Raw genomic sequence first — 21,557 nt, forward strand, 5'->3', positions numbered from 1 at the left:
CAAACTAAAACGATCGGGATCGGATCGGGAGCAAAAAAACATGATCGGAACAACCCTAATGTAAACTAAAGTGCAATCACATTCGTAAATGAATGGCTTCTGGTTTTTGAAATGTAAATAAACCAATCTATTGTGATAAAACAACAAAATTGCAATTACTGCATTAACCACCAAAGTGAAGTCTAACTGTAACTGTAGTCTTGAAACAAATCTGAATAAGCAAAAACATTGCAATAAAATAATGCAAACTGGTTAAACTTGAGAGTAGCTGAGATCTGTCATGACAGAACATCACTTCAATGATATCTGGCGCTATCTAGCGTCGTGAATGGGTATAAAGTCTAGACCGCGAATATAAGACGACCCCCGCTTTTTCAGTCTTATTTCAATGCAAAAAACACCGTCTTATATTCGGGCCAATAAAGCATTAGAAAATGGAAGAAGCTAAACATGACTCTCAATCTCCCTCGGACTGTGGCTCCATGCAAAATCTACCTCATAGGGTATCAATGTTTTTAAGAATGGTGAGGAATCAGCCAAGAACTACACAGGAGGAGCTGGTCAATGACCTGAAAGGACGTGGGACCACCATTTCCAAGGTTATTGTTGGTAATACACTAAAGCCTTTTTCACGAACATATCCCGGTAAATTCCTGTGGAAAGTGACGTGGGATTTACTCGCGTCATTGCTTTCATGCATGTAGAGATGTCCCGAGAATGACGCGGGTTGGACACTTTCACGAACTTGTCCCGTGTTGCCCACTGGCGCTGTCTTCTGTGCAGGGCGGGCTGCTGGCACGATTTTATAACCTCGACATTACATCATTTTTGGTCGTCATCAGCGGTCACAATGTTGGTTAAATCGTGTTTTTTGCAGCCAACTGAAGCTCATCAAGACTGTATTTAAGCCCAGGCGATCCAAGAGAGGGGTGTCAAGATATTAACTTGCTAGGCGCTATTCGGCCTTGTTTTGAAATCCCCTACGTTGTGGTGGTATTTTATACGGTGGCTTCTAACCGCTGGCGAGCCAGCCCGAAAGCCGCCGGGGGAAATAAGAAGCCCGCTGGCTTCTACTTGTTTTGTTGCCTTATCGGCTCTCTGCCTAACGCTTAGGTTAGTATTATTGATCCCCGTGGACTTACTGTCATGGACCCATCGTGTTATTCCCTCTTTTCCGCGATCACGTGTATTTTTATTTGTATTTAATAAACCCTTGAATGCGTCCCTCTGTTGTTTTGTGCTTTGAAGGGTTGACCCTAAAATCGGCAACAAAATAAACCACACAGTTCGAATGATGGATGATGGACTCTCTTCCTTGGCTCTACGATCCTGTACCAATTACATTTCGTTATGTTTTCAGTTTAATTTAGCTATTTCCAACTTGCTATATTAATAATTGTGATTTTTGTTTACTGCTTTTTGTCTTAATGCGAAAAAAGAGGAAGCGACGATCGGCCAGCCATGATATTTACGTCATCAGTCATCGTGCTGTGACCTGGGAATTTAACGCCTGCTTTGACGCACACCGCTTCCCGGGAAAGTCCCGGACATTATACTAAGACGCGACCCGTGAAATGTCTGCGTAATCTCAGTGTCAGGCGACACGGGAAATTGTTTTCACATACAACTACTGCACGTTTAAATCCTGCGATTTTGTCGGTGTTTCGGCGTGTGTGTGTAAGGGGCTTAAGACGTCATGGTTCAAAATCGTGCATGGCACGGCATGTTCCCGTGCTTAAACCAGCACATGTCCATGACCATTTTAAGTTTGCCAATGACCATTTGGATGATTCAGAAGAGTGATGGGAGGAAGTCATGTGGTATTATGAGATCAAAATGGAACTTTTTGGTCCTAATTCCACTCATAGTGTTTGGAGGAAGAAGAATAATGAGTACCATCCCAAGAACACCATCCCTACTGTGAAGCATGAGGATGGTAGCATCCTGTTTTGGGGTGTTTTTATGCACATGGGACTGGACAACTGCACTGTAATAAGGAGAGGATGACCAAGGCCATGTATTGTGAGATTTTGGGGAATAACCTCCTTCCCTCAGTTGGAGCATTGCAAATGGGTCATGCAACATGACAATGGCCCAAAGAGACAGCCAGAATAACCAAGGAGTAGCTACGTAAAAAGTACCGTATTGGCCCGAATATAAGACGGTGTTTTTTGCATTGAAATAAGACTGAAAAAGAGGGGGTCGTCTTATATTCGCGGTCTAGACATTATACCCATTTACGACGCTAGATGGCGCCAGATATCATTGAAGCAATGTTCTATCATGACAGATCTCAGCTACTCTCCCAGTAACCACTTTGCAATTTTTTATTGCAATATTTTTCCTTATTCAGATTTGTTTAAAGACTACAGTTACAGTTAGACTTCACTTTGATGGTTAATGCAGTTATTGCAATTTTGTTGTTTTATCACAATGGATTGGTTTATTTACATTTCAAAAACCAGAAGCCATTCATTTACGAACGTGATTGCACTTTAATTTACATATTTAAATGTTTAGATATTAAGATTTGAATAAGGCAAAATAACATGCTTTTTCTCTCTCAAATATATTGTTATAATCATTTGTTTCGGATGTACTGTAATTATTTTCTGTATAAAAATTAATTTGGTGTTCCGAAACAGACTTTTTTCAAACTTGAGTCTTGAAAAAGAGGGGGTCGTCTTATAATCAGGGCCGTCTTATATTCAGGTCAATACGGTACATCAAGGTTCTGGAGAGGCCTAGCCAGTTCCCAGACCTAAACCCAATAGAAAATCTTTGGAGGAAGCTTTAACTCAGCGTTTCGCACTGACAGTCCAGAAACCTGATTCATCTAGAGAAGCTCTGTCTGGAGCAGTGGTGCAAAATCCCTGCTGCAGTCTGTTCAAACCTTTTGAAAAGTTCCAGGTTTGACCTCTGGTACTGTAAACAGAGGCTACTGTACCAAATATTGACATTGATTTTCTCAGGTGTTCAAATACAAATTTGCGACACTATAATACAAATAAATTGTTTAAAAATGTGATTTCTGGATTTTTTTTTCGTTTTAATTAACAAGCTCTTACCATGAAAATTTCAAACCCGCCCATCGTTTCTAAGTGGGAGAACTTGCAAAAACGCAGGGTGTTGAAATACTTATTTTCCTCAATATACATCAATGTTTTTATTTCACTGTCAATTAGTAGTTTGAGCAATGGACATTTTTGGTTTATTTACATCAGGTAAGATTTTTTTTTCACATGCCCAGTTAAGCCTGATATGAATCATACCCTGGCCAAATGGTGACTTAAAGTAAAGTGCAACGTTATCAACTGAATGGTTATCTTTTAGCTTTAATGACAGCAAGGAGGCAAATAATTTAAAAGAAAATCAAAATAATATTTGTGATATAAATCCATACTACAGTCTTTTGCTAATGCCTTGTGTCATTTGCAGCCAAAAGGTACTCATTCATAAAACAAAAATTCACTTCAACTCAAGAGTTGATCAGCGTATGAACCATTTTGGCCTTAACTGTACATCTGAAGTCGCTGCTTTTGCAGAAATTGCTGTCGTTTCCACTCTCGCTGTTGCTTTTTGGAGTTTTTACAAGACTCCAAATAAAACAGATCAAAGCAGCAGTGAAAAGGGTTTGTAGATACGCGAGAATGTCGCACTAAGGTGTTATAGATAAAGGGTTTGGTTTCGGATCTTTACATTTTTAGACATCTGCGAACAACACTGAAGTGGATTTCTATGAGTTAACTTGTGTTTTCCCCCCATTTTTGTAGCCCACTCATGGGGACGAGTTTTTGTGAACTAAAAAATGCCCGAGTCTCCTGTCTTCTCCATCCACTAACATGGACATTTCCCAAAGATGCCATCAAAAACACAACAACAGAAATCAAACATGTTTTTTTTCTCATGTTTGTCTGAAGCCGCACCGCACGTTTACTCATTGTACTGTATTTCCATCGCTAAGTCCCCTTTTTTGATTCTTATTTCACACAGAACTTTTTACAAGTTAGAACCATTTGAATTTCTGAAAATGGAAACCCTTGTTTTTGCCAAGGAGTGGGTTCTGGTGCCAGGGGAGAGAGCTCCATTCACATTTGGGGTGGTATGATGGAATGGTGAACGTGCACAAAGGTGTCATGCCCGCAGTTTAAGAGCAGCCACATCGATCCACCACCATCCCAGGAATCTTGCCGTGGATAATCTGCTGCTTATCGTTGAAGTAGAGCATGTTAATGGGCGACATCTTGGTAGGGGTGCAGCAGGGCCCCGCCGAGCCACGCGGGTTGGCGTGCTGCACCAGGTGAGTGTGAGGGTACTTCTGCATAAACATGTACTCGCACTGGCCCGAGCAATAGTTGGCTTTGTAGCGCTTGGGCGCGATGATCCAGTCCCAACCGAAAGCCTCGAAGTCCACCGTCAGTGGGTAGCGACAGCAACGGGATTCGGTGGAGTGCTCGTCGCAGTCAAGACCCAGGTTTCTTCGAGAACGTTTGGTCGTCTCCAGAACCTTCACTTCCAGAAACGGCTGCTGGAAACAGGGGGAGGGGTAACACAAAAAGGTGCTTATAAAGGGGGTGATGGACAGGTGGAGCAGGTGAAGATTTTTGATGATAATTACAAAGTGAAGAGAAAAATGGCGCTATCAAAGAACAGGCATAGACTCTACCATCAGCTGACAAGACAGCTACCACAGACATTGTGCCACGCCTTCCAGTAGGGGGCTGACCCAGGCAGAACGTTGAGTTGGCTTTCACTGTGATAAACTCAAACACACGCTACATTCTAACGCCGGATTTAGGTGGAAATAGGACGAAGGTTTTACTGCATACCATCAGTGTCTCAAGAGTGATTTGGTCAAGGATTTGGTTGAGGATTCAAGGTAATTATTATATTAAATAGCAACATGCGTGCACTTTGAAACGTGAAAAAAAAAATCAATGGATAAAATTGGTGTAACTTTGGCGTGAAATATTTACGTAAAATGAATGAAAACTGCCTGTTTTTTGCTTTTAACCAAGAATCTAGACTGTTTTACGTTCATATCTATAGAAATTTATTTTTAAGCATTTATTTACAAGCATTTTCAACTTAAAAACCTCTGTGTTTCGTGACGGCCACCACGTTGAATTACACAATACCATAACTTTTGCTTGAAATATTTATGTAAAATGAACGATAACTGCCCGTTTTTTGCTTTTAACTAAGAATCTAGACTGTCTTACAATTCATATCTATAGAAATTCCGAGATTTAAGCATTATTTACAAAAATTTTATACTTGAAAAGCTCTTTGTTTTGTGACGCTGCCATGCTGGATTACACAAAACCGTAATTTTGGCTTGAAATATTTTTTTGTAAAAATTATGATAACCGCCCGTTTTTTGCTTTTAACCAAGAATCTAGACTGTTTTACGTTCATATCTATAGAAATTCTGCAACTTAAGCATTTATTTACAAGAATTTCCAACTTAAAAATCTCTTTGTTTTGTGACAGCCGCCATGTTGGATTTTGTATTGCTACACAATAGCGGAATTCAACCTAAATAAGTTGTGATTGTAAATAGAAAAATGCAAATGTTGCTTTTGTTGAGTAAAATTAACATGATTGTGCATGCTTTCCTCTAGTATTAAGTTTCTGATGTGAAAATTTAGTGATTTATTAGCTGTTGAAAACTTGCACTAAATTTTAAAAAAAATTAAGTTGCTATTTTGGGCAAAAACTTTGCAATCAATATTGATATTGATCGTGAAAATATAGGTGATTATCTCTGCATTTCCTGCATCTAGTGTAAAATTTGAGAATTTTATAGCCATTTTAAGTTTTGTTATACTTGCATAAAAACAATGAATCTGGATTTTTTTAGGGAACGACTGAATTTTTTTATGTCGCTGCTCATGGAGACTCATATATGCCAAAGGGAGGTGACTGTTTTGGTTTTAGGTTGCTAGCAGCTTTGGTTTTGAAAATATTAGAATTTAAATTTTTTGAAAATAGGCCCCCTATGGATTGGCCCCGAGCCCCGTGTCCCGTCAACTGATAGTGAAGTCGATGGAACAGGACAAAAATTACACAGTGTTGAAGCCCAAAACACTACACCAAGTTACAAATGTTGATTTTGTTAAATGTCAATGCCTTTTTGCATAGCTGAATCTGAACATGATATCCTTTTCTCTTGTTGAGTTCAAGTTTTTAAGTTAAAGTAAAATCTGAGTTTACTGAAGCAATTACGTTATTGGGAGATATTGGTTGATTTTTGCTATTATTTCTCAACAGAGATAGATTTTTCAAGAGAAACACTATCCCCTAATACAAAGCGACAATACTTGTTGATGTAAAAATAAATAAATAAATAAATATATTAAAAAAAAAAAAAAAAAAAAAAAAAGAAAGATCATGCAAAAATGTAGTTAAAAAACCAAGGTGACATTTGGATTCAGCACATCAAAATTGGCTTGAATAATCAAAAAAAAAAAAAAGTGTTGGCCAGTAAGTTATTAGTCGTACAGATATTAACTTGTGCTCCAAAGATTATTTGATTAACTCGAGTAATTCGATTAGAAAAAAGTATCGAATCAAATTTTGCTGTTTTGAGTATTCGTTTAATTAGAGTTGCGTTGTAATGGTTTGTTTTGAAAGTGATTGCATTTAGTTTTATTGATTGTGTGGGTACACTGCCCTCTAGTGGCAACAGTGGATATGACATAACTCATTTAACATGGTTGAATCCAGCTGCTCCTTGTTTAAGACCAACATAAGGTAAGTTTTTGTTTGAGCTAATGTTTTTTAATGCATTCGCAATTTTGTATATAGGTATATTTAGCCGATTTTTGTGGGTATATGTGTGTGAACGATTTGTTAAGAGCATCGTAAAAAAAAAAAAAAAAAAGCATTTTATAGGATTTAAGCTAGTGGACTTTTGCGATGCAAGTTAGCCAATTGTTGTTTTTTATACTTAATCGTCATTTATTTTTCTATAGCGTTTGAGGCTAAGCTTGGGTATTTTAATTTATTTTTAAATGAAAGTGAAATTCTGCATAGTTTAAAGAAACACTCGGGAATTTTATATTCGCATTTAATGTTCTTTTGAAAGCTTTAGCAAGCCGTTGTTGTACATCTAAAACTGGAGCGACAACAAGAGCGAAAAGTGGTATTTGGTATGTGGCAAAGTTGATTTTGCCATGTGGCATTTTTTTTAGCCATGTGGCAAAATTGATTTTGCCATGTGGCAAAATGTATTTTGTCATGTGCCATTTTTTGCCATGTGCCATTTTTTGGGGGTATGTGGCAAAATGGATTTTGGTACGTGGCATTTTTTTTTTGTATGTGGCATTTTTTTTGGTATATGGCATTTTCGCAGGCCATGCACATCCAGTATTGACTCTGCAACGCGTTAAATATTCCTAATCCGATTACTCGTTTATTGAAAAAACTAGTTGATGGATTAATCGACTACTAAAATAATCATTAGCTGCAGCCTTAATATTACCATTGGAAATTATCATATTATCATGCAAGTTAGCCAATTGTTCTTTTTTTTAGACTTAGATTGCCATTTATTTATTTTTCATACCGTTTGAGGCTAAGCTCACGTATTTTAATTTGTTTTTAAATGAAAGTGAAATTCTGCATAGTTTAAAGAAACACTCGAGAATCTTATATTTGCATTTAATGTTCTTTTGAAAGCTTTAGCAAGCCATTGTTGTACATCTCCTAAAATTGGAGAGACAGTGGGAACGAAAAGTGGTATTTGGGATGTGGCAAAATAGATTTTGCCATATGACATTTTTTTTTAGCCATGTGGCATTTTTTTTGTATGTGGCAAAATGGATTTTGGCGTGTAGCATTTTTTTTGCCAAGTGGCATAATTGATTTTGCCATGTGGCTTTTTTTTTTTTTTTGCCATGTGGCAAAATTAATTTTGCCATGTGGCATTTTTTTCCCCCATGTGGTAAAATTAATTTTGCCATGAGGCAAAATGTATTTGGAATGTGGCTTTTTTTTTTTTTTTTTTTGCCATGTGGCAAAATTAATTTTGCCATGTGGCCTTTTTTTTTTTGCCATATGGCAAAATTAATTTTGCTATGTGGCATTTTTTTTTGGGGGGGGGGGTATGTGGCAAAATGGATTTTGACTTTTAGTAGTATATGGCTTTTTTTTTTTTGGTTATATGGCATTTTTGCAGGCCATGCAGGTCCAGTATTAACTCTGCAACGCATTAAATGTTCCTAATCCGATTACACGATTATTCGAACTAACTAGTTGATAGATTAATCCACTACTGAAATAATCGATAGTTGCAGCCCTAATATTAACATTGGAAATGATCATATTTTCATTCATCTTCTGTACTGCTTATCCTCACGAGGGTCATGGGGGTGCTGGAGACCATCCCAGTGAACTATTGGCAGGAGGCAGGGTACACCCTGAACTAGTTGCCTGTGGAAAGCAGGACACAACGAGGCTGACAACCAGTCACACTCACAATCACAACTATGGGAAATTGAGAGTGTTCAATCAGCCCGCCTTTCATGTATTAGGGATGTGGGAGTAAGTAATGTAATTACGTTATTCCCAATATACTTTTCCCTTCTTTGTCTCTATACCCGCAGTCATCAGTTTTGCAAATTTTCACTATTCGGTTGAATGAAAAAGAGAATGAAAACTTTTGAGCAAGGGTTTTTGTGCGGCTATGTCAATTTAGTCTGCCCAACGCCATCAAAAACAATACTGCTGGCTGTTCTAACTTTACTACGTGTTAACTTCTTCTCCTTTTTTTCCCAACTTCCCCCTTGGAAAAATGGTGTTATGGGTGTTATGGAGCTGGAGTCTATATCTCATGACTCCTGGAAAAGGGCAGACTAGTTTCTCGATCAGTCGGTATTTTTAAAAATACACCATATAAAGATAAAGTAGAATGATGTGGACAGAGCAACCAAATTCACCAAATTAATATCAACTTGCTCATTTTGAAACTATTTCAATGCAATAACAATAGAGTACAATGTATTTAGGGATTTTTCTGCTAACGTGCCTTCATCTTTTAGTAATTCCAGCTGGATATGTTGACATGACGCATGAAGAAGAAGATATAAACTAAAAGGCCAAATAGGTGAAACCACTTTTGGCCTTTAGGGTCCTTAGTGTTTAAACAAAAGTCCCGGAGGATTGTGGAAACATTTTTGTCCCCCTTTGTTTATTTGATCTTTTCTGAATCTTTCTCTTTTATTTTAACTTCAAGAATAATACTAACGCACACTGCTGTGTCGTTTTATTGGGCAAGACACCAGAGGTGACCTCTGATACATGACCCAAACAAGTACTTGGCAAGTATTTGGTGGTACTGATTCATTACTGTGAAAACCATATATAACTCTATTTAATGAGGTAAAGATGTTCAATTCAAAAAATATCTTTTACTGACTGTATGTCTTTTTCTTGCTGTCCTTATGCAGCCAAACAATAGGTTTGCTTGTCAATAATAATTACCTTTAGTTTTTACATAACCAACATTTGCATTGGATTTTTTTTCCCTCGCCACTTGGGGGCAGTAAGATCAAGTTACAACAAGTGAGCTTGCTGGTCATCACTTGTACACTTACTCATTTGGGAAAGTAGCTATTTATTATAGGCTATTTGATTATGGTAAATATACATATATATTTTTTGGATAGGGTAATTTTCGGGCTCTATTCGTTCATAATAGTGACAGTAGTACGTTTGACATGAACACTATACATCAAATCTATTTACATAAACGTTTTAGTATCATTTACATGATATTGTTTTGTAATTCTTCCTACAACTCTCAGTGCCTAAGAAGGGCAAGGAGCACCATAAAAGTCTATACACACTCCCGCTTCTTCAATCTGTTACCCTCTGGCAGGCGCTACAGGGCTGTACCAGCCAAAACAAACAGACTGAGAAACTGTTTCTTTCCAAGTGCTGTCAACGGCATACTCAACTCAAGTTTGCACTGAAATGTCACTGCCATTGCACTGCTAATGCAACAATATTGTCACATGCATCTCACTGAGTAATAGACCCTACTCACATGACGTCACAACCACGCCTCCGCGCCATATTGTCCGTCAGCTCGTCAGGTTTAAGCATTACCGCTACGTAAATTCCTCCTATTATGGCGTGTTTTTCTGCTCGTTAACATTAATAATCAAAATGGTGAAGGCGTGTGTGGCGGTTGGTTGCAATAACAGAGAAGATAGACGGAGAGACTTGAAGTTCTACCGTATTCCGAGAGACCCGGAGAGGAGAGCGAGATGGATTGCTGCAATTCGACGAGAAAACAGGGCACCAAACGATCACTACAGATGATGTAGTAGTCAATTTATAGTTCTGGTAAGATGCATTTAATATATATTTAGAGGGTTTTGGGCTGACAACCACAATTAAGATCATTGCGAGGCTAATCGCCGACAACATACAGTTTCAAATTCAAGATGCTTATTTCTTCCACCATCATTATTTTTTGAATAATATTTAGCTGGTACCAAGTGAATGAAGTGAAACAGGTGTGTCCAAACCTTTTGTAAAGGGGGGCAGATTTGGTGTGGTAAAAATGCGGGGGGCTACCTTGGCTGATTTACATAGAACAATATATTTAAACAAATTTTAGCAAGCCCTTCTGTGTGTCACATTTGCTTTATAATTTTTTAAATTCATAATTTCAACAATCTCGTCTTTGTGGTGTTCGCTTTCGACACTCGGGCTCTTGCGAAATACTGCTGCTGTGAAATTAAACTAGCTTCAAGTTGCTATAATTTCTCGCTGCGTATCTTCCCTGTAATGTTGTCGTTCGTACATGTCAGCGTGTCTTGTTTGGTAATATTGCGTCACATGGAACTCTTTGAAAACAGCGACTATCGCTTTGCAAATGAGGCAGACACAGTTGTTGCGTGTTTTATAGAAGAAAGAGTCCAATATCCACCTATCCTTGAAGCATCGGCCATCGCAGTCAATTTTTTTTTTTTATTGATTGTCGCCATTTTAGAAAATTGGAAGTAAAGGGTCACACGGGGTAATGTTGCTTAGAGTGCTGCTCTTAAAGTTTTTCAAACTTTCGTGAGAATAGGCTGATTTTGTGTGGACAAGATAGTTGTAGATATCAGGGTAGCAGATGTCAGGCAGAGAGGGCGAAGACAGCGGGTCGAAAAATATCGATTTAGGCATCAAATATGGATCTGGCGAATGGATAGACTGAAGCTTTTCCACATAACGTCTTATATGCAACGCATCCAATGAGTTTACAGCGTCTGAAAGCGCCGGGGCTTCCATGAATTGCACTATAAATTGCATGACAAATTGAAACCATTGAGAATACGGATAAACACTGACGGACAATATGGCGGCCGGATACAGCGACACGTCATTCTGTGACGTTGGTGAGTAGGGTCTATAGGTTCTTGTCTCAATATGGGTAGTGCCTATGCAATATTTCCACAGATACATTTATAGCATTTTTGCTTTATTACATAAATATCTATGCACAAACTGTCATTTTCACTATCACATTAGACATCTGCCTCCTTGTCTGAGTACTGTAAACTGTCATATGCGCACTGTTGTGATCTGTACACTGCAACCTGTGTTTTATGTTAGCCTTATTGTAGTTTTGCATTTATTTTATGTGTACGTTATGGCAAAGCTTTAAATCTTGTTGTACTATGTGCAAAAACAATAAATGGTAAATGGACAGTACTTACAGTGGGGCAAATAAGTATTTAGTCAACCACTAATTGTGCAAGTTCTCCCACTTGAAAATATTAGAGAGGCCTGTAATTATCAACATGGGTAAACCTCAACCATAAGAGACAGAATGTGGAAAAATAAACAGAAAATCACATTGTTTGATTTTTAAGGAATTTATTTGCACATCATGGTGGAAAATAAGTATTTGGTTAATACCAAAAGTTCATCTCAATACTTTCTTATATACCCTTTGTTGGCAATAATAGAGGCCAAACTTTTTCTGTAACTCTTCACAGGCTTTTCACACACTGTTGGTGGTATTTTGACCCATTCCCCCATGCAGATCTCCTCTAGAGCAGTGATGTTTTGGGGCTGTCGTTGGGCAACACGGACTTTCAACTCCCTCCACAGATTTTTTATGGGGTTGAGATCTGGAGACTGGCTAGGCCACTCCAAGACCTTGAAATGCTTCTTACGAAGCCACTCCTTTGTTGCCCTGGCTGTGTGTTTGGGATCATTGTCATGCTGAAAGACCCAGCCACGTCTTATCTTCAATGCCCTTGCTGATGGAAGATTTTCACTCAAAATCTCTCTATACATGGCCCCATTCATTCTTTCCTTTACACAGATCAGTCGTCCTGATCCCTTTGCAGAAAAACAGCCCCAAAGCATGATGTTTCCACCCCCATGCTTCACAGTGGGTATGGTGCAATTCAGTATTCTTTTCCCCCCAAACACGAGAACCTGCGTTTCTACCAAAAAGTTCTATTTTGGTTTCATCTGACCATAACACATTCTCCCAGTCCTCTTCTGGATCATCCAAATGCTCTCTAGCAAACCGCAGATGGGCCTGGACGTGTACTTTCTTCAGCAGGGGGACACGTCTGGCAATGCAGGATTTGAGTCCCTGGTGGCGCATTGTGTTACTGATAGTAGCCTTTGTTACTGTGGTCCCAGCTCTCTGTAGGTCATTCACTAGGTGCCCCTGTTAGGTTCTAGGATTTTTGCTCACCGTTGTTGTTATCATTTTGACGCCACGGGGTGAAGAAGGAGTTGAAAGTCCGTGTTGCCCAACGACAGCCCCAAAACATCACTGCTCTAGAAGAGATCTGCATGGATGAATGGGCCAAAATACCAGCAACAGTGTGTGAAAAGCTTGTGAAGAGTTACAGAAAACGTTTGGCCTCTGTTATTGCCAACAAAGGGTACATAAGAAAGTATAGAGATGAACTTTTGGTATAGACCAAATACTTATTTTCCACAATGATTTGCAAATAAATTATTTAAAAATCAAACAATTTAATTTTCTGTTTTTTTTCTTCCACATTCTGTCTCTCATGGTTGAGGTTTACCCATGTTGACAATAACAGGCCTCTCTAATATTTTTAAGCGGGAGAACTTGCACAATTAATGGTTGACTAAATACTTATTTACCCCACTGTATATAGCTCATTTATCCAAGGGCGTAGGGACATAACACTGCCAACTTTTCAGGATGCTCAAATTGTCCCCACCAACTTTTAAGCAACCTTGTTTGCATTATATAATGAGTACAGCTATATACGTAGGTAATTTCAATTGACTTCCCATATGTTGTTAGGATAGAATTGACCCTAACATTATTAAGTGAATTATTTTCATTAAGTTCAGACTTACATTTACATCCCTTTTCACTTGCTGAATGTGCCGTTCCATTTTTTCCCCCTCAAACGCACGTTTGATTGACTCATGACTCCCCCCCCCCCCCCCCCCCACACACACACACGCACCCCCCCCCCCGACACAAATACACTTCTACAGTATGCTGCCTCCTCCACCCCCTTCGAACGGGAGGGATATTATGCATTTTTTTCGGCCAGCAGCAGCAGCAGCAGTAGCAGCCGCTGTAAGTAATGTAAAAAGATGTAAATGTTGTAGAGGTGAGAAACACACCACAAATTTAGCTACTGAAAGTCTGACCTGCATCAGAGTTAGCAAAACATTAAACTGTGTGAACTTGCTAACCTGCAAAACTCACTTAGGAAGCTGCTAAGAGAGAAGTGTCCCGTCCCCAGCAAAAAGTGCTTATGCAGGTTATGCTGGTATATCGTCCCTACCAATGTTAAGACCACACCTATGCTCTTGCATTTATCTACATGGTTACCATGCCCAAAGCGCTTTACATATTAGCACACATTTAACCTTTCACCCAGACATTCACACACCAGTGGTGCTGTCCCATGAAAGGCGCTGCCTACCCATTGGGGTCAAATTTGGGTTCAGTGCCTTGGCCAAGGGTACTTCGACAGTGGGCAGTCATAGCCGGGAATCGAACCACTGATTCTATTCTATTCTATTCTATTCTATTAGTTGTCATGAACATTGATGGTTAATTGGCATGGGGAAATCACATGCTTCTACAGTACAAGTCACCATTGTGTTTGATGTTATTAAATATGGTTTCTAGCACTATAAAGTACCAATCATTAGACGAGCACACTGAGTTTCTACATTTACAAGGCTGTAATAGGCCCTTAGAGATTTATGTGTTAGTTATGAAAAACAAAAAAACTATATATATATATATATATATATATATATATATATATATATATATATATATATATATATATATATATATATACAGTGCCTTGCAAAAGTATTCGGCCCCCTTGAACCTTGCAACCTTTCGCCACATTTCAGGCTTCAAACATAAAGATATGAAATTTTAATTTTTTGTCAAGAATCAACAACAAGTGGGACACAATCGTGAAGTGGAATGAAATTTATTGGATAATTTAAACTTTTTTAACAAATAAAAAACTTAAAAGTGGGGTGTGCAATATTATTCGGCCCCCTTGCGTTAATACTTTGTAGCGCCACCTTTTGCTCCAATTACAGCTGCAAGTCGCTTGGGGTATGTTTCTATCAGTTTTGCACATCGAGAGACTGACATTCTTGCCCATTCTTCCTTGCAAAACAGCTCGAGCTCAGTGAGGTTGGATGGAGAGTGTTTGTGAACAGCAGTCTTCAGCTCTTTCCACAGATTCTCGATTGGATTCAGGTCTGGACTTTGACTTGGCCATTCTAACACCTGGATACGTTTATTTTTGAACCATTCCATTGTAGATTTGGCTTTATGTTTTGGATCATTGTCCTGTTGGAAGATAAATCTCCCTCCCAGTCTTTGGTCTTGTGCAGATACCAACAGGTTTTCTTCCAGAATGTTCCTGTATTTGGCTGCATCCATCTTCCCGTCAATTTTAACCATCTTCCCTGTCCCTGCTGAAGAAAAGCAGGCCCAAACCATGATGCTGCCATCACCATGTTTGACAGGGGGGATGGTGTGTTCAGGGTGATGAGCTGTGTTGCTTTTACGCCAAACATATCGTTTTGCATTGTGGCCAAAAAATTCAATTTTGGTTTCATCTGACCAAAGCACATTCTTCCACATGTCTGGTGTGTCTCCCAGGTGGCTTGTGGCAAACTTTAAACGAGACTTTTTATGGATATCTTTGAGAAATGGCTTTCTTCTTGCCACTCTTCCATAAAGGCCAGATATGTGCAGTGTGTTGTGATTGTTGTCCTATGGACAGACTCTCCCACCTCAGCTGTAGATCTCTGCAGTTCATCCAGAGTGATCATGGGCCTCTTGGCTGCATCTCTGATCAGTTTTCTCCTTGTTTGAGAAGAAAGTTTGGAAGGACGGCCGGGTCTTGGTAGATTTGCAGTGGTCTGATGCTCCTTCCATTTCAATATGATGGCTTGCACAGTGCTCCTTGAGATGTTTAAAGCTTGGAAAATCTTTTTGTATCCAAATCCGGCTTTAAACTTCTCCACAACAGTATCTCGGACCTGCCTGGTGTGTTCCTTGGTTTTCATAATGCTCTCTGCACTTTAAACAGAACCCTGAGACTATCACAGAGCAGGTGCATTTATACGGAGACTTGATTACACACATTTGGATTCTATTTATCATCATCGGTCATTTAGGACAACATTGGATCATTCGGAGATCCTCACTGAACTTCTGGAGTGAGTTTGCTGCACTGAAAGTAAAAGGGCCGAATAATATTGCACGCCCCACTTTTCAGTTTTTTATTTGTTAAAAAAGTTTAAATTATCTAATAAATGTTGTTCCACTTCACGATTGTGTCCCACTTGTTGTTGATTCTTGACAAAAAAATGAAATTTCATATCTTTATGTTTGAAGCCTGAAATGTGGCAAAAGGTTGCAAGATTCAAGGGGGCCGAATACTTTTGCAAGGCACTGTAACCACATTAAGCTATAGAAATACAAGAAAAATCATTGAAATCCATTGAGAAAAAAACAGAAATGAAGCATCATTTGTCCAAACAGCGTGAGAGCCCTCTAGTGAAGAAAATATTTCCTATTATGAAACTAAAAGGATCCTATCTCCAGTTTTCCTTGGTCAATCGGTGCCAAATAAAAACTGGAAGAGAGGTTAAAACCCGTGCTTTTGAGTCATGTTGATGGCAGCGCTCTATGTCAAATACTTTTTTTTAACAGTGCTTTAAAGATTCCATGTGATAGAACAGGCCGGCATGATCATAGGGCGGCGAGCTTGAGTCGAATTGGTATAATTGAGTCATGTGAATATTGTTGCGACTCCTCTTTGGTGAAGAATAAAGAGGAAACTTAACGATCAGTGTAGCCCAAAGTAGCGGAGTAAGAGTAGCGTTTCTTCTTCACAAATCTACTCAAGTAAATGTAAAAAGTATGGCTTAGTAAAACTATTCTTAGAAGTATATTTTTCTCAAAAAGTTACTAAAGTAAGTAAATGTAAATGTAACGGAATAAAAGTAACGCGTGACTACCCACCTCTGCTATACAGTATACTGTATATGACAAAGTACTGTTATTTTAAATTAAGACTTGAGTTCCATATAATTGTGCTTGTTGGGGTTCTTTTGTGCCTGGGACAGGTCTGAGGGTCCTTACCAGCCCCTCCTCCCCGGGTCGCAGTGAGGTAACGGCCAGGTCATTGCCGCTCTCATCAAAGGCATTGATGTCGATCCCCCAGTTGGTGTGGGGCTGTTTGAACCAGTTCTGCAACACGTGCTTGAAGTCAATGCTTTGCCAGTGGCCCACCCTGGAGTTGAGCTCTATCTTCAGAGAACGGATACGGATGTGGCGGCTGCCCTGATCCGTCACAGGCTTGAGCCGCAGGATCTGCAGGTAGACGGTGGAGGTCTGTTGCAGGGGCCGCAGGTACACCCACAGCTGGGCCTTCAGAACCTTGGTGAACATTAGTTTGGGGCTGAACTTGAAGAAGCAGCAGCTCGGTTTGCCGTTCACCTGCACCAGAGGCTCCGCTGTGAAGGAGAGCACATTTGTCTTACAGTTTTGAGGCATTGGGTTCAAATGTGTGTTGGTCAAACAGCATGCATGACAAACAAGCATACAAGGTTAATTGAAGACCTAAAGATCCTCATGTTTGAATGTGTTAATCTACATCAGGTTTGTCAAACTCATTTTGGTTCGCAGGCCACATTTATGAGAATTAGATCTCATGGGGGCCGGACTAGTTTATTATTGGCCAAATAAATTAACTCACTGGCTGCAACTGACAGTGCTCGATGTCCAATCCATTTTGACTGGCAGGGCATGAAAGAATGAACATTCATTCGCCCCGTACCAGTCAGAATGGATTGGACATCAAGTGCCGTCAATAGCACTGGAAGATGAGCATTCACAGCCAATCCATCCAGTATAAGTGAACTGGACGTCTATCGTTGTTAATGGCAATGAGTTAATTTTGTGTCACTTTCTCGTAATTTTAAGATACTTACAGTTCACTTCCTGTAAATTTTGGATCATTTCCTGCTGATTTTTTGGGCATTTCCCAGTTGCTTCTTTTTGATTTGGGGGCATTTTTCAGTCACTTCCTTGTGAACTCATTAGCTGCCATTGACCGTGCTAGACGTTCAATCCATTTTGACTGGGACGGGGCAGATAAATGAATGTAACTGCAGACAATGAAAGTGAGCCAAGCGCAGTAGTGTACGCACACGATCACACGGTTTTAAAGCAGCGATGTCAAAATAAAAGCATATGATTTTGTATGTTCAGTATGAATGAGCTACAATATGCCTATCAGGCAGAACAAAAGCGGCCCGTGACCGTATGTTTGACACCTCCGGTTTATACAGTGTATATGTACCCTACAACTGATTGGCCACTAGTCCAGGGCCTTGCCCGCATTTAGTTCAGTCACTTTGCAAAAACTGTGACCCTCATGGAGACAAGTCATATAGAAAAAAATCTGCCACTTTTGATAAATTTTGATGGGGAAAAAATGTTTAGAGGAAAGTAGAAAATGTAGTGAGAACATAAGTGTGCAGATTTATTCTATTTTAATGAGACCTGCTAAAATGTACCGTGAGGCCTAATATTCAACTGCAAATAAACCATAGATGTTCTATCTGGCTTTTACTGATATTTTATTGTCACATCTTACAGCATAAATAATGGTCCAAGGGCATCAGGGCATCATCATTAAACAAATTGAACACGGCCATTATAGAAAAGGAATTTAAAATAATGAACTCATTCCAGCAGGGCCATGAACGCAAAATGGTATTTGGTATGAGGCAAAATTGATTTTGCCATGTGGCATTTTTTTCCCCAGATGGCATTTTTTTGTATGTGGCAAAATGGATTTTGACATGTAGCATTTTTATGCAATGTGGCATGACAAAATACATTTTGCCACATGGCAAAATTGGGCATTTATTTTTGGTATGTGGCAAAATGGATTTTGGTATGTGACTTTTTTTTTTTTTTTTTTTGGTATATGGCATTTTTGCAGGCCATGCACGTCCATGCCATTGACGGCTATGCACGTCCAAATTTTCCATTCATTTTAAATGAAAGAAAAACATGCGTGGCAGTGATTTTTGACCGTACACTTACCATTACAGCGCATTAACATATAACTGGCACCCAAGACAGGCAATGCCATTGACGGCTATACAAGTCCAAATTTTCCATTTATATTAAATGGCAGAAAAACATGTGTGGCAGTGATTTTTGACCATACACTTACCATTACAGCGCACTGACATTCAACTGTTACCCAATTAAGGCCATGCCATTGACGGCAATGCATTTCCAAATTTCTGTATTAGCTTTCTTTCTGCACTGATGAATCTTGGGTACGCGGTCGCTACGCTTGCCGGTGAACCACCCGGCTATTTCAGGAGCCTCGTCAACAGTTACAGGAAAGTCTTAATTTTATTGCTGCTTTTGTTTGTATAGGATTGTGTTGTATGTTGGCCGTCAATGGCATAGCCTTATTTAATATTGCCAGATGACAAAATACATTTTGCCACATGGCAAAAAATGCTACATGGCAAAATCAATTTTGCCACATGGCAAAAAAAAAAAAGCCACATTGCAAAAAAATGCCACATGGCAAAAAAAAAAAAAAAAAAGCCACATACAGAAATCCATTTTGCCACATACCAAAAAAAAAAGCCACTTGGCAAAAACAATTTTGCCGAATGGCAAAAAAAATGCCACGTGGCAAAATCAATTTTGCCACATACCAAATACCACTTTTCGTTCTCGCTGTCTTTCAGTCATTAACTGCCAGCCCAGGTATATGCGGGGCATTTTTATAGGGTACCATTTGTGTCCTCAGTATAAAAGTGTCATTTTGATCGCAAGAACAAATTTGGACAAACGTTTGGTTTTCCCTGACTTTAAGTTGTCAAGTCCAGTTTTAAAGTCCTGTAGTTGGGTGAAATATCTCGGTCATAGGATCACAAACACGCTGACTGACAATGAGGACATATTTCACCAGTGTTGTTCACTATATGTCCAAGCCAATGTTCTTTCTCGTAAATTTGGTCAGTGCTGTGATGAGGTCAAGCTGGACCAGCTCAAGGCCTATTGTACACCCCTTTACACTGCGCATCTGTGGTCAAATTATAATGAAGCAAGCTTTCAGAGACTGCAAGTGGCATACAATGACTCTGTGAGAATTTTGTTAAAAAGGTCCCAGATGGAGCAGCGCCTTAGAAATGTTTGTACTCCCAGGTCTGTTTTAAAGATGTTCCTTTTTAATTGTATTAGTCATTTCAATGGTTCTAAAAATGTGATTTTCTTGGGCCTGACTAATATTTTGCACAGCTTTACCCGCTACTTGTCACGGTTCTAGGAGCATTGGTATATGTGTCTTTTAAAAGTGGGTCCGTGGGAGATTATATTATATGATATTTTTAAGATTCAATTTATTTCTGGTAAAAAGTTGTTATGGAATTTTGCTATTTCCCCATTGTATTTCATTAAAATTTAGTCTATAAAATAACATAATAAAAAAAATTTCCAAAACAATTGGTATTTTTTAAATTTTATTTCATTTATTTATTTATTTTTTAACCTGTCCTGATCAGCTGTTTGACACGGAGAATGGAAGTCTAAGTGCCCGGTTGGTCTGAACAGTTTTAATGTTTCACATTGAGAGTATGACATACTCCCATTGTGATCATTCAACATACCTCATTTATTAGGACAAAGCAGCGAACAGGAAGGGGTTGTGGGGGAACAGAAGAAAAGAAACACAAGAGAAGAAAGAAAAGAAACACAAACAACAACAAGAAATACATTGAACGTCTATACTAACTACTAATATGTTGGTGCTATCGTCAGCTAGATGTATTTCCGGTTGACACCATGTCGGGGGTCTGTTGACCAGGGAAAGAGGGGAACGGGGGTGGGGGAGTCTATAAGCTAGGTGATTGAAAGGGGTAGAGTGTACACAAATCAGCTCTGTGATCTAGAACCCAGTAATCGTGTGAATCCCTTGTGAGTGTAAGCCCGTTGGTGACCGACTCTACGCCGCCCCATCGCCACTCCGGGCACCGGGACCCCCCACCCGAGCGCGCCCTATCACATCCAGTTGTACGCGAGCCCTACCAAGCGCGCGACAGCCACGCAGACGAGCGGAGACACCACGCAGGTGCCAACCCAGGGCCACGGCCCCCACCCAGCCAGCCCGGGGAGGGAGGGCAGGCGGGGGGAGTTCAGCGCAGCCCATCCCTCCTCCCGCAGCCCAGCAAAGGAGCCATCGTCCCCCCCCGGGATCTAGGGTGGTCCCCCAGGCCACCCGCGCACCCATCCATCGACCGGCCTTCAGGGATGGCAAGAGGGGACGCACCACCAGCCCCACGTGCGTTAAAAAAGGTGCATGGATAGCGGGGCCTGCCGTGAGGAGGTAACCGTGGGGCACCCCCCCCGACAGGTCCCAACCATCCCACAACCTTGATGTGTGATGCATTAAAAACAGGGGGGAGCAGGGCCGGGACTGTAGGGCCCCGTCCCAACTCTCCCCGGAGAAATGTATGAGTAAATAAGGGTGAAAGATATTTGCAGTGCCGAAGGGAGACGTGCGTGAGTTAAGAGGCAGGCTCCCGCGGGCGTGGCCCCGGGCTAGGGTTAAAATAACATAATAAAAAAATTCCAAAACAAATGGTATTATTTTATTGATAACTCTCTTTAATCATATGTTGTTTTTAAATTAAATATATCATTTGATGAAAAAAAAAAAAAAAAAAAAAAAGGTTTTCTGTTTGGCCCTAATGTCAATGTCCGCTCTGTTGTGATAGTGTCCCTTTAAAAAAATTCCCCATTTACTAATGACGTCACTCTTCTGCGATAACATTGCAGTTGGGGGAAATTCAACTGTGGTAAGCGATTTTATTTTTTATAAAATTTAAAAATCAAGATATTGAAGTATGTTTTCAAAAAAAAAAAAAAAATTGAATTGAATCATTTCAAAAGGTTTATTTGTAAAATTAAAGATTTCTCATCAAGTATCCAAAGTCATTTTAGCTATTATGCTAGCTAA

At 39.6% G+C, this 21,557-nt stretch overlaps 1 protein-coding gene across 2 annotated transcripts in view; it reads right to left on the reverse strand.

The window, feature by feature from the left end:
- Positions 1 to 2,350: 2,350 nt before the first annotated feature.
- The window catches only part of LOC130921566 (growth/differentiation factor 11), a 100,411-nt gene continuing 81,204 nt past the window's right edge, over positions 2,351 to 21,557 (reverse strand). The window contains exons 2-3 of one of the 2 annotated variants that reach the window (XM_057845614.1): positions 16,646 to 17,019; positions 2,351 to 4,525 (exon numbers count right to left, since the gene is read on the reverse strand). In XM_057845614.1, coding sequence (XP_057701597.1) covers positions 4,148 to 4,525; positions 16,646 to 17,019 — 752 coding nt within the window. In that variant the 3' untranslated portion in view covers positions 2,351 to 4,147. Of the gene's footprint in view, positions 4,529 to 16,645; positions 17,020 to 21,557 lie in introns of both variants that reach the window. The other variant, XM_057845613.1, reaches the window with a different exon arrangement.

Source organism: Corythoichthys intestinalis, chromosome 9 (assembly GCF_030265065.1).
Source record: "Corythoichthys intestinalis isolate RoL2023-P3 chromosome 9, ASM3026506v1, whole genome shotgun sequence".
In the NCBI taxonomy this organism is placed as follows: Eukaryota; Metazoa; Chordata; class Actinopteri; order Syngnathiformes; family Syngnathidae; genus Corythoichthys; species Corythoichthys intestinalis.